This window comes from Toxorhynchites rutilus, chromosome 3 (assembly GCF_029784135.1).
Source record: "Toxorhynchites rutilus septentrionalis strain SRP chromosome 3, ASM2978413v1, whole genome shotgun sequence".
Taxonomy (NCBI): domain Eukaryota; kingdom Metazoa; phylum Arthropoda; class Insecta; order Diptera; family Culicidae; genus Toxorhynchites; species Toxorhynchites rutilus.
The window spans coordinates 202,945,737-202,960,317 of NC_073746.1; the positions used below are offsets into that span (position 1 = coordinate 202,945,737).

General features: G+C 38.5%; 1 protein-coding gene across 7 annotated transcripts in view; it reads left to right on the forward strand.

Moving 5' to 3' along the window:
* The first annotated feature begins 4,918 nt into the window (after positions 1-4,918).
* LOC129777171 (uncharacterized) overlaps positions 4,919-14,581 on the forward strand; it is a 54,523-nt gene continuing 44,860 nt past the window's right edge. For 2 of the 7 annotated variants that reach the window (XM_055783274.1, XM_055783275.1), the window contains exons 1-6: positions 4,937-5,373; positions 5,555-6,312; positions 6,612-6,755; positions 6,829-7,042; positions 7,099-7,239; positions 10,004-11,182. In XM_055783274.1, coding sequence (XP_055639249.1) covers positions 6,644-6,755; positions 6,829-7,042; positions 7,099-7,239; positions 10,004-11,182 — 1,646 coding nt within the window. In that variant the 5' untranslated portion in view covers positions 4,937-5,373; positions 5,555-6,312; positions 6,612-6,643. The other 5 variants (XM_055783273.1, XM_055783268.1, XM_055783269.1 and 2 more) reach the window with 5 other exon arrangements.

A 14,581-nucleotide genomic window follows, 5' to 3' on the forward strand; every position in this document is an offset into this window, starting at 1 on the left:
CGATTGATAGGGGCGTTATTTGCATAATTTGTTCTGGATGTTTTGGTTAGAAACAAATTTCGCGTTCTTAGTTGACGCCCAGGTACATAGAAATTTTGTTTTTCTAGTAATTCAGCTGACTACTCGTTGCGAAATTAGGTCATTAACAAAAGAAAGCATTGCAAATTCACGGCGTTCTTTTAGTGTTTGGATGTTTATGAGCATGCAACGTGCTTCATATGAAGGAAGTGGAAATGAGGTCCAGTTGAGTTTACGAAGTGCAAATAGAAGAAACTGTTTCTGGACTGACTCAATGCGTTCTTCATGTACGACCATATACGGGTTCAAAACGATGTTACAGTATTCCAGAATAGGCCTTACATATGTAATATATAAAAGCTTTATTGTGTATGGGTCCTGGAAGTTATGTGAGAAGCGTTTGACAAAACTTAACACACTATTCGCCTTATTTATTACAGAGTTGTAGTGTTCTATGAATGTGAGTTTACAGTCCAGGACGACGCCTAGATCTCTAACTATTTCACATTTTTCTACATTTTGATTTCCAAGACATATTACAATATTTGGTACATGTTTTTTTCTGCTAAATGTTATAGAGTTGCACTTTTTCACATTCAGTGTTAGTAAATTTTTATCACACCAAGTATGGAATACATGTATTTCGTTTCGAAATGCTTCGATGTCGTTTTCATTTCCAATTTCCGCGAAAAGCTTCATGTCGTCGGCATACACAAGTACATTGATACGCTTGAGAACGAAGGAGATGTCATTAACGTACAGAATGAAAAGAAGAGGACCAAGATGAGAGCCTTGTGGGACTCCCGAAGTGACTTTTACTGGATTTGAAAGAGAATTTTGAAAATGAACAATTTGTTCACGGTTTGTTAGATAAGAATTGAGCCAGTTTAAGAGTCTTTGTTCCATTCCTATTTTCTGCAATTTGAAGAGTAGTAATGGAATGTCGATGCGGTCAAATGCTTTACTGAAGTCAGTGTAAAGAGTTTCTACGTGTTTGCCATTTTCCATTGCATTCAAAATAAAAATCACAAAAGCCAACAGATTAGTTGCAGTTGAACGGCCTTTGAAGAAGCCATGTTGCATACACGTAATTCTATTCTTCACTTGTTGGAAGACTTTTTCGTTGACTATTGCTTCGAATAGTTTAGGAATGCAAGAGATAATGGCAATTCCACGATAATTACGTACGTCAGATTTAGCGCCTGATTTAAAGATAGGTACCAAAAAAAGATTGTTTCCATTTTTCTGGGAATATTCCAGTTTGTAGTGACATATTGAAAATGCAATGTAAGGGAAGGGTGAGTTCCTCAGCCAGGTTCTTTAGGAATATAGGTGCTATTCCGTCAGGTCCTGGTCCTTTTGTTCCGTCTAATTTTTTTAGTGCATGGCATATTTCCTGTTGTGAAAGATAGTTCACCGATATGTCATTTGGATAATCCGGTAAAAATGAAAAGTAGTTCCGATCGCGATTTTCTTCGGAAAATGTGGTATATACTTCCTGAAAGAAATTTGCAAAGAGATTACAAATTTCGTTCGAAGAATTCCTCACATCCTCATCGAGATGCATCTGCGATGGGAAGTTATTGCTTTTGAGCTTAGACTTTACGTAATTAAAGAATTTCTTCGGGCATGATTTGACTTCAGTTTCGACCTTTCTATTGTACTCTTCGTGTGCACTTTTAATTGCAAAATTTAATTCTTGGGAAATATTTTGATATTCAAGCAAATTCTGATGACTTTTGTCTATTTTGTATTTTTTATGTGCTTTTTGTTTTTTATTCTTTAGATTTCTTATTTGAACGTTAAACCAAATAGGATATTTGCTGGTTGAATTTCTTCGTCTTCTTTTCTTCGGCACAAATTCTGATATTATGTTATTGGCCTCGAAAAAAGTTACTTTCTCATGCTCGAGATAAGCACATCTGTCACCCTTAGTGGAGGTAGTTTTGCTACTGACAAGCGAAACCTAATCACTACAATATTGCAGAATGACATTTACTTTCTTGGTGACTAAACAAGCGAAATAAACTCTTTTTGTTAGTATCAACAACTTCGAAAACAGTAGCATTGCTTCATTATGATTAAGATTAGCGCAAATTTGATCCTAGTTGCGAAGCCCAACGAAGCCCTTATGATGGCAAAAAAACAAACAATGTTAACTGCTTGGAAAAAGACTGAATTATGCCACACAGCTTGTACTCTGCTGTAACACCCATCGATGCGAATTCGCTGATGAGTTTGTCAAGAGCGACCACCTTCACCACCAGCGGGGGGAGCTTGAATCTGATTGCTGGCTGGGTAATGGCGTTTACATTTTCGACCGACGTGCCGAAGTCGCCTACTTCGCTGTTGTTCGATGCGGTGTCACACTCGCGAAGGCTCGGTTCAGTACGAGCGCTTTTCACTGCACCAACACCGCGTCCATTATTGGATGACGCTTCGTTTTTTGCAGTGCTCGAACCAGCCTCCGTCTTCTTCTTGCTCATCACACACTACGCGAAGCGTCCAATTTATAACGCGGAATAAAAACACACGATACGAATAACGCGAAAAACGAACAGGAAAAACCGCACGACGATATCCAAGTTGAATTACCACTGGTGGGGTCCAATCTTGGATCGAAGCGCAGCGAAAGTGAAGTGAACTGCATGCCGAATGAAAGTTCGCCTCAGCGAGATCCACTGTTTATACTCTAGGCAAGTATTCCCCTTCATTCTTCTTCTTTCATTTTGTTCACCGAGACTTTAAATCCTACGATTTCCCCTTCGTTGCTCGTCGATAAGATGCTCGTTATTGACAGCTCTTTTTGGGAAAGCACACATATGGACAGAACAAATCTATGGGAAAATGGAACGCTTAAAGTTATCATGTATTTTAACCATTTACAAACCAGAAGATTCTAATGTATAGCATATTAAACAAATCTTAGGGAATTTCCGATTCGTTTAGTATGTAAATCGCCTAAATCCGTTCGCGGCAAAAATTGTTATTAACGTTAACTTTATTTCATAAAAACGTGACCTTTTTTCTGATTTGGCACCCTTAATGAAAGACGTAGTTCTACGTCAAAAAGTCGCATTGGGCTAAATCTGGCGAGTACGGAGCATGTTAGAGCACTGGAATGCCCTTATCGGCTAAAAATTGCTTCATCGAAAGCGCGTTATGGGCAGGTGCGTTGTTGTACGTGTTTTTCTTCACACATGCTTTCCGACGCGCACTACAAACCACGTTCCTTTCAAACCACTGCTGCTCGTGACAAACCACTTCTGCTATAGTGACAAAAACGTGTTTTCGTACGTTTATAGCAGACACTTCAAGCTACCGAACGCACTATTGGTTTTTTCCCCCTCTAGGGCGACCTCCAGGCACGAAGTCTCGTTATTTAATAGCCATACCTCGTATATGTTAGATGGGTGGAACGATATATCGAAATAAATGTTCAGCTCTATACATATGAAGCGTTTCATCAAGTGAGAGCTGAGTCGATCACCTATTGCAAGCTTATTACTGCATAATCATAATTATTTTTATACATTTTTGTTAATATTCGATTTAATTTGTTAGTTTTTCAATTATTAATTAGCAGGAATTTTATACTCAAAAAAACTTATAGCGATATGATTTTGTTCCACCAACCTAGTACGATCTTGTCCATAACAAATAATGGCAGTATGATTAGGGGGATGCGAGATGGAAAATGAAAGGTGGGAAAGATTTTGTTTATGTATGTTACTTTTCTTATAATAGTCCACGCCATAGGAAAAGTGTTGTTTTTAAAAGTCAAAATAAGCAAATGAAATGAACGAACTAGTATTTTTTCCTAAATCAATGCTAATGTTCAAAATCATAAGGGCCCGACATTTTGACAGAAACTGAAATTTCAGTATTTTTGAAGTGTTCTAAACTTAATTTCAAATCAATTTTACTTCTCGTTACGTCGACCAAAAACGTAAACGAACAAAGTCAGAGTCACACAATCTTTTGTTCCTTTGACGGATAAACATTTGACAGTGCATGGGAAAAAAGGTTGCAAATTTTTTTCATGTAAAATGAACTTGAAAAATAAATTTAATTGACTCCGTATGATTGAGACGAAAAGTTTTCCGCTTGCGTCTTTGTTTTAGGTGACTGAAGTTTTCAGCACCCTAATTGTGAAAAAAGTAATTACAATTGCTAACAAAAGTCAAACTTCCATGAAGTTGCTCTGGAATCCAAACATAGTAGACATTAGAATACTATTTCTGAAATCAAAGAAAAAATTAAACATTTTAGTTCGTGATATGTTCTGTTTTTTTTGTTTCATAATGTGAAAAATATGATTTGGAAATCTGTAATTGGCTTCTGTATGTCCTCTTTCAACGTTATTCGTTGACATATTCAATTTTGTACCATTTGAGTAACTGACAGACAGATTATGACAGATTATCGCGCACCATTGTGAAGAGCTGCACTGAAAAAAATCGCGAGTGAGTATACCGCATGCGATTAAAAGCCTGCATTGTAAAGGAAGCATTACAGATCAAAGTTGCCTCCAGTGCGACAGTGGTGCCTCGGCATATCGCATTTAATGTAAATTATTGTAGATCCAAAAATGTTGGATTGTTTTGTTTTATTCTTGGTTTTATTTACTCGATAAAATTTTTCAAGTGTCCCGTTTTTATACCTGAACTATTTGGTCAGCCTAGTCTACAGGGAATGTGGACGATTCCTATAATCGCGAATAATTATGTAATGTTTTTGTTGGTTAGTGTATTTGCCTTAAATTTGGTCAATTAACTATTTTTTCTTCAGTGTGTACGAGATGGATTCTGACTCCAACTGTCAGCTTCACACAAAACAAAACAAATTAATTCAGTTCAGTTGGAAGCATACTTTTGAACAAGATGGTGGAGTTAACAGGTGGCTCGTAATTTACACTATTTAGAAAAGACGTTTGAGGAATGGCAAGATGAAAAGTTTGGATTTGTTTATGTTTTTACTTACGTTGGTATGGTTACATTTGATTTCGTCGAAGGTATTTGAAGCAGTATAATAAATAAACAGTTGTCGTTGAAAATAGTAACCTAGGAACCTTTATGCATATGCTTCCGCCAGCTGGCTCGGCTAATGTGTTATGATTTATTCAGGGAATGCTTTGATCGTGGTACCGACCAAGATGCTAAACTATAGGTGTTTCGTTCTTGACACTTTCATGACAATACGTGAGACGAGTTGCGAGACGTAGCTTTCTGCATTGTTTACTTTTTGTTTGGTTGTGTCATTATGGTTTCATATCAACTCGCTGAGGAAAACAACTGAAGAAAGAAATAAGCAAATATATATTCGTGAAAAATAGTGTACTAGAGCTGCAATAAGGTATTTATATTACATATTATTCAATAGTTTTGGGGGACAGTGAGGATTTGAAGAGCTTGTGAGTGTGATTAAAGTGCTATAAGTCTAAGAAATCTGTTGTCCAACTCCTCCACAGATAATCGTTCATCTCGCGGTTCTCTATCATGCCAAAATTATATTGTGAATATCTTATTTTCTTCAGATGCCGTATTATTGTGCAGTAAAAGGATGCGGAAACAAGGTCCGCATAACGAAAAACAAAAACAACTCTTTCCGGATCTTCTGGCGTGATCGATAGTCGTGATTCCAACAGTTTATTTCACCTGTAATATATTAGCAACACAAAAGTCCACTAATTTGAAAAATAAACACGAACCTGTTGCAATCATTGTCAACCTCCTTTTGCTCTAGCAAAACCAATTACTTGTAACAGCCCTTCCGGATCTTCTGGATCTGGTAATCTCGCAATCAGCGCTATTTCTTGTCACCGTCGCCGTAAGTACTTTTTTCCCCGCCGATAGGATCCAAACAGAAGTACATCTTGCTTGGAAAAAAAGCATTGATTGCGCGGCTAGAAGCTAAAACATACTCAAAACATCCTTCTGCACTGTTTTTAATTCGACCGCTGATTGTAGATATCTGAAAAAGTAGAAGCAATTATGAGAAATTGTTATACGAAAAAATCCAGAAAATTACCTACCTACAGTAAAGCGCGAGCAGCTATTTTGCCGACGAATGCATTTGTCACCAAAAGATATGATATGTTTTGTAAACAAATTTGTTTTTTCACGAGCAATGGCCGAACAGCAATTTTGACATTGCGGTCCACCTATAGTATAGCACCTTGGTACCGACATGGTGCATAATTTGCAGATTTGTTTTTTGTGCTGGTTCATAACGACAATAAACCGTGCCGGCGAAACTATAGTCAATGTTTAGTGTTGTTTGGAAACCATCTATGTAAATAAATTCAAACTTACGGGATACGTCCGAACGGCAATTCTGACATTACGTTTTACCTTCCACTTCACTTTCCTTGCTTTTGAACAGTTTTGCGTAGTCAGATTTCATAGTAAATACTTATATTTGTTTTCAGTGTTATCATGCTAGGTAATTTCAATTTTTATTCGTGAAGCAGGTTGCAGAAATAGTAAAATCATATAGCAATTTAAAAATAATTTGGAGAACGAAGCTTCCGATTTGCCGATTCAAGATTATATAGAAAATCAGATGTTCTCATTACTTATCAATACTTGTAGCTTTCGTAGGTATTTGAAGGCAAACATTTGCTATGGAACAATTCTCGCATGATCTAACTCTGGCCCTTGAGGAAACATCTCGCTTTGCAGAGGCTAGGAATCGATGGGGAATGCGTCGACGAACGCGTTCTACAGGAAATCTACGTATGTTTTCTACAAAATGACCGATATCCTCAATATGAGTATTAAATATAAAATTCCTGTATGAACAAACTAGCATGTGCCCCACAACCGACGGAGGACAGTTCAAGCAGTCCTGTCGATCAACTGGATTTGAACACCAATTCACCGCACCGGAATAGAGGCAATAATATGATTCAAAGTGACTCTGATGATCGACAAACTTTCGCTTTCTCTTTTCGTTCACGACAAATACCCATGGTTGGGAATTTTGAGTCGGATTCGTTCAATGAAAATTTCAGCCCAGCAAGGTATGCTGAACATCATTTACCAATTGCCAATGAAAAAAAAACATCTATAATTTTAGACCAAGTATGAGGCGTAAGCGCAAATTTAAACGAATGGCTGTCGGATATGAGACAAGCATATCCTCTTCATCGAACATGACTTCTAATTCTATTTTTCCAGTTATTGTGAAAAAACGAGTATTTAATCACGATAATTTACGGTGAGTGTCATGTCTTCAGGATATGTATTGAATTTGTTTGATTTCCTTAGCTTATTTCAACATATACGCTTCGTAGCTGTTAAAAGGTAAACAAAACATGGGTGCGGAAGTCTCGAAAATCGCATCGAAGAACTTTGTAACTCTTGCAGCGAGCAAGCGGTTGAGGTTGTCTGGATAGAGTTGTGGGGCAACGCGAACAGTGATCTCAAAGGTTGACTCGCTTGTCTCCGCGGTTCTGGTTCGACACCTTTTCCGGCGAAAGGTACGTGATAAGTGGACCATCATTACTTCCTGGGAAAATCGTTTGCTTGAAGTGTGTTGCTGAGGGCTGTGGAAGAAAGTTCGACGATCATGGATGCATGCAAGGTTTGTGCACAGCTTTTCGATGACTCCGAACTTAGCGTCATCTGCAGTGGACCCTGTGGCAAGTTATTCCACCCTAACTGTGCTGGACTCAACGATACAAATTTTAAAGCGTGGATTACAAACGTCGGTTTGTTATGGTTAAGTGACGTTTGCCGGCTCAACTTAAATCCTGTGATTCACGATCAAGAGATTATCATCTTGACCACGATGAGGAATATGCTGACTAGGATGGATTCTATCGAACTTAGAATTGGGCAATATGGTGAAAATTTGCTCAACAGTCTTCTGACCATCAATCCATTGATTCCAGTGCTTTGGAAATGAAAGTAATGATTGAAAAAAAATCCAGGAATTTTGTTAAAATTGGGTTTCAAAACGCTCGTACTTTCCCAGCAAACATTGACAAATATCGACAGTTTTTTAAATTTTCTAAGCAAACAGTAATTGGGATTGTTGAAACTTGGCTGAAACAATCCAACACGAATAGATCTGTGGAATTGGATGGATATAATATAGTTCGATCGAATCGTTACTCGAAGACAACGAGGCAACGAAAGCAACGAGGAGGCGGTTTAGCGTTGTATGTGAAGAAAGGTATGAAATACTCGGTCGTTGCTCGATCTGAACATGGTAGTGAAATCGATTTTTTATTTTTAAAACGTGAATTTGTTAATCCTATGGATTTTAGGAGCTGATTTCAGACATTTCATCAACAGAATCTAATATCATGTTGATGGGAGATTTCAACATTAATTTACTTGATACTGACTTGCCGAACACTCGCATATTGTTCGACAACCTTCATTCATTAACCCTTAAAATTGTACCATAAACGAGGATGTCGCTCGTCCCAGATTGATTTTGTGAGTGATAACTGTCTAGGTAAAGTGAACAATTGTTATCAGTCGGCGATGGCTGGAATTAGTGATTATTATTTCTTATGTGTGACTTATAGCGTTAAAAATAAGAAATTACCACCTGAAGAACACTGGTATCGAGTCCAGAAGGTGGAAAATAAAGACCGACTCTACTCTCAGTAGCTCGCTTCGACTGAGAGCTGCTTCGGCAGTCGCCCACAACAAAAAGTAACTAGACTAGAAAATTAATTGACTAGCGTTGACTAGCGAGCTTGTATGCCGATGACTGCCATCTATGCCTATCAGATAAGCTGAATGACTTAACGAACATTGTAAACATGATCAACATTGATATTGAAAATATTTTTTCTTGGAGCAATAACAATGAACTAATCCTCAATGCTTGTAGGACTCAAGCTATAATTTTTAAATCAAGACACATGGATGTACATGGAGCTCCGACCCTAACGTAACATATAAAAAGGCGCTATATCGGTTATTTCAAGAGATAGAAAAAAAAAACTTTGTTCTACAAAGATGTCTCAAATAACTGGGACAACAACATTGTCGAACTATGTTCACCTCTATCCATAAAGATAATAAAGTTAGATTTTTTATTTCATCGACAATTTTGGTCACCCTATTTTTGATAACATAAAAATGAGCGCTCTATCATATGTAACAACTTTGTCGAAGACAGTTTTTTGTCTAGAGAATAACTGTAGAGCTCTAAATACTAATTTCTACTTAAATACATCTCCTGGACCATTGTGCAGCGGCCTAAACTGAAAAGCTCAGAATAATGCAGTGTGTCAAAAAGTGTACTATGCGATGCAGACCTTGGTGGCATTCAAACAATCCACCCCTCAGCATATCAAATTGAAACTTGTTCGAGCATTAATTATTCCACTATTTGAGTATGGAGATGTACTTTATGCCAAATCAATGAGCGAAAATTTTCGCAAATTGCAGTTGGCTTTTAATTCAGTTACCAGATTAGTGTGTGGACTTAATAGATTTGACCATATCTCAGAATTTTCAAAATCAATCCTCAACTGTAGTTACAGCGAATATTTGGATTTCCGAACGTGCACTATGCCCTTTAAAATACTAAGAAATTTTCCCAAATACTTGAAAAACGTTTTCGTTGCGTCATCACTTCCACGAACCCATAATTTGCTACTCCCAAGATGCGAAACAAATATTTTGGGAGCTTCTTTGGAACATCGAGCAATAAGGCTATGGAACAGCCTGCCACGACCGATAAAATCAACAACCTCATTCCATAAATTCAGAAGAGCGTGTAAAATGCATTTATGTAATTAGTTTCGTGATAGATAGCGGTAGTAATACATACCATGAGAACCATTATTAGGTTATTCGTATTATGAATTTTATTGAAATAAATAAAAAATGAAAAAAAATATATATATATATATATATATATATAGATAAAGATATATAATGTTCATCGATCTAGTGCGGATATGCTTAACAATCAATCAAATAAACTTCGTGAATTTTTTTTTGTGTATTTTCAGAGCCAATTTGTTTTTCTGTGGTAAACGGAAACGGGGTCACAGAGACCGTTTTATGGAGTATGAATCATACAAACAAGTTTCAAGCAGCGTTCCAAGACAGCGAGATTCGTATGTAGTGAAATCTTCATATTTAGAAAACAAAAGTCGCAACAGAGTATCATCTTTTTCTTCTAACGTTGCGCTGAACAGAAATATTATATCTAAATTCGAAAAAATATCTCACACATCTGAACGGAACATGAGACTATGCTTCCAATTTTCTACCTCAACCAATAAACGAACACATATTGTCGAAGAACCAATGGATAGTGTGGAAAACAGTAGGAAGGAGTTAATGTGTTACCTCGGACAGGAGATAATCCATTCGGCCCAAGCATCCTCAGCCCCCACAAGTATGCAAACGTTACCATTTATAGGTGATAGTATTGTAACTAAAGATAGTCTGCAGACCATCGCACGGAAAAACGATGGAATCGAAGAAAAAACGCAAACGCGAGCGACGAGACCAAAACAAGTATCGAAATCCCAGAAGATAAAACGTTGTCGGGAACAGGAATCAACCCAACCGCAATACGAGGAGCGAATGAGCTGCATAGACATGCACGATCAAGTCAGTTCCAGTTCGTTGAGTTCCAGTGACTCTGAAACTATCAACACAAACGAATCCGACCATGAGGGAGATGACGAGCTTACGGATTGGCCAGGGAATGAGTCTACGTTGCAAAGTATAGCTAAAAACGACTTCAAGAGAGTGAACAAACTTCGTATCATGAAACCAACACTCTCCCAAATTCAACAGCAGGATGATATGTTTCAAAATGAAGATACGTTAATGTCAACCGAAGAAAACGTAGGGAAAATCGACGATTTCAAACCAAACGGTATCGCGTTATTGTCACATAATTCGAATTCGAAATTCGAAAACTCTTTCGGATCGTCTGAAGAACTATCTGTAGGTAATCAAAATTCAATGTCGTCTATAAGGAGCATCAGTTACCAGAGTAATAGCTATCAGCTCGGAAACGAACGACACGAAGTTTCAGACGAATTCTCGAATAATTTTCTTCAACCACAAAGCCTTTACACTGAAATTCGAGAGATTCGAGCTGGGTGTCGAAGAGTTCGGGATGAGCGTCCGGGATTTTCAATCATGTCTAGCGCCAATGAGCTGCTTTCCCGGTGAGTTTTGATCTACTCAAATTATATGACAATGTTTTTTTGTTAAGGCTTCCCAATATTCCCGATACAAACTGTATTGTTCAGCCTGAGCTTAAGATTGGGTATACTTTGTAGTTGCTCTCCGTGATTGACCTGAATCAGCGAAATTGCACAAAGAACACATTGAATGACGCTAGAGAGAAGCAAACCATTATTAGTGACAGGAACCGCAAATAGTCAACAACGACGCCGTCCACGTTCTCACAGTCATTAGGGGAAGGGGAGAAATGTTAGTATGATGGTGTTGTGGCGTCTGTTGAGCTGGGTGTTTTGCTTCGTGTTCACTTCAGTTGGGCTTGGAATATGTGGCTTGACAAGATCAAGTGTCGTACCGATCGGTCTTCCCAGAAACAGACTTTCCTTCAGGAGCGTTTCGATTCGGGTTTGAGCGGTACGTAGATAACAGGATTTGGAGATGCTGGAAAGTGATCATGTTTTCTTCCTTGACAAGAGTCCCCTCTACAGTGTGTCAACAAATCTTTCAGCCTGTCCATTCAGCTGCGGGTGATTTTTTCCCCTGTTAAGTGTGAACCACTGCGTCCATTATTTTGAACTATTGTGATATACCCCTTTTTTATACTACACTTCAAGCTTATCTACTGCTTATTTATGAAGGAGTAGACTGAAAGCTATAGCGAGATAGGTGCCAATCAGGAATAATATGTTTGATGAAATTTATAGTCCTGATTGGCGACGCACACCAAATTTTCTTGGGCTCCGGAATAGCTTTATCAAGGTGTTGAACTCTGCGTCTTGTTAGAGCTCCGCAGTTACAGAGTAAATGTTCCGTGGTTTCGCTTTCGGCATTACAAAAGCGACAACTATCATCTTGTGCAAAACCTATGTTTTTAAGATGGTATTTCGTGGAGCCGATCTAGCGTGGAGGTAACATCCATACTTCTCACGCTCAAGATCACGAGTTCAATTCTCACTCCCGACATTCTTCCAAAATGGAAGGTAAAAGTGACGAACCAGCCAGAAGCGTTGAAAGTCACTATAATACAGAAAAAAAAAAAGAAAAAAAAAGATGGTATTTACTCGGACAGTGTCCTGTTACAAGATCAGTGAATGTGCTGAAGTCTTTCTCATTAAGGCTCAGCAGTTGTTGAGTAATTTTAATACTCGGCGTAATATTTGTTTTGCCTGTTTAAGTGTTGCAGCCATCCAATTGGCTGTCACTTCCCGGTCTTCCCATTTCTTCAGCTCACTATTCAACATACAGTCAAAAAGTCCACAGAACGGTTCTGGATCAATGAATGGTGAATTTGAGCCGTTCCTGGCAAGTTCATCTGCTCAATCGTTGCCCTGTATACCGCAATGGCCAGGAATCCAGTACAGTTGTAACGAACTTATCTGACTTAATAGCCGTAAAAGGGAAAAGCATTCCCAGACAATTTTGAAGAGCATTTAGTGCTTTAAGTGCCACTTGACTGTCTAAGAATATGCAGATGCATTCCGGAAAACGGGAAGCAAAATCCATCTGGAAAAAGTCGGGAATTGCTTCACGAAGTCAGGATTTTTTAGCTCAGTGTTTTTTTTTCGGCGCTCTAAAATGTGATTAAATGTCTTTCATCGCGTTACGATTTTCTAAGCAGCCTGAATCTGTGTTTTTCAAAAACAAATCAGCTCTGTTGAAGATTCAATGTGATTTAATGTTCCATGGATAGCCAGCAGTAAACTAGAAAATATTAAAGGATTTTACAAGCGAGGTTCAAGAACTGACATCAAACCCGTCGTACAAAATTCTCAACATTGGAAGCTACGGACTCCATACGGTCCATAATTCTTTCAAGGAGGGGCTGAGAAAAACCGAATGGAATTTGGATGACTTTTTGAGAGCATTGTACAGTCTGTTCAAAAACATTGCTCTGAAAAGGGCTGATTACACGGCCGAAACGGGTTCAACTGTATTTCCATTGAAGTTTTGTGATGCTCGATGATAGGAGAACGAACTTGTTGTGAGACGTGCAGTTCAAATGCTACCACACCTCAGACGGTTTGTCGGCGAGGTGAGGAAACCAAAGGAGAATAAGCTTAAGGAAAGCCATCCAAACTTGAAACTGAGTTTTGCATAATTTGTTCTTTCAAAGGTATTCGAGATTGTCGCCTGTGCTGTGGATGATAGGCTGCTGGGACCGAAATTGACTTTTTGTGTTACGGCAGCATCGACAGTTAAATCGTTTTTGCATGAATATCAAACAGAGGCACCGATAGTTTCTTTGTTTTTCGATGACCTAACGGCACTTGTAAGAGCTGTTATGGAGAAAATGACCGAACGACCGAAAGTGATATTACTTTGTTGAACTTGAACTCACAGAAACCAATCTACTGCTACCTGGAAGTATTGAAATCGAATTTGTAACAAAATTCGCAATCAAAACGATAAGAGATTCCGTAAAAAATTCCGATAAAGATGTCCTAATATTCCGTGACAGCTGTCGTGAGGTCTACTGTGGATTTTTAAAGAAACTGTTCTTACTATCAACTTTGACGGCTTTCCGAATAAAGCAAAGAATAAGATGGAGCTATGTTTGGAAGTATTCGTCGATGAAGAACATTTGGCTGACGCTTGTGCAGATAAAATAAAGAATGAGTTTGGACGTGTTCTGTTAAGATTATATTATCTGCATATCAAAGAAAAAAATTGAGATTGGACAATTTTCATGTCCTTGAGTACGAAAGTGGCCTCGTTAGCTTTGTACCATTCCAGTACACGCTTTGAATAGTGGCACGAAGCTAGATCCGACCAGAAGATCGTAGGACCCTCGGATTGATTCAACAGAGTAAGCAGATGCTTCTGTAGACACTCATTGAGGTAGATCTACCCGTTTACAGTTCCGGTAGTCACGAACGGCGCACTTCGTTTGTCACATGAGCAGATCACTTGCTAAATAATGCATTTCTTGGCAAATTTTGAACGGTTCTGCTTCCTTATTTCCTCAGGAACATCAACCGCCTTGACGTAAGTCTCATTATCCATACAGTCCCTCCCGGTCATTGGCTCTCTGGACGGAAGATCTCAACGCTTTCACGACACTAGATCAGAGTTTCGTAGTAACGTTTAATCACGAGACTCACCGTTGACTGCACGATTCCGAGTTTTCTGCCGATGTCCCCGATGAGAGTGTTAAAATTTTCCAGGTGCTTGCGCAAAATCATTCGCGAAGTTGCTTCTCGGGTGACGCCATTTTTTCCAATTTTCGAAAAACTGACAGCAATAAAAAATACAGTGTAAACCAGTGATGGCCAACCTGCGGCCCGCCAGCGTTGTTCATGCGGCCGGCTGCCTGATTAAAAATAAAAAAAAAAATATAGGAGGTTGTGTCCAAGATACGACCGCATTGTTGACGTAGAACTACA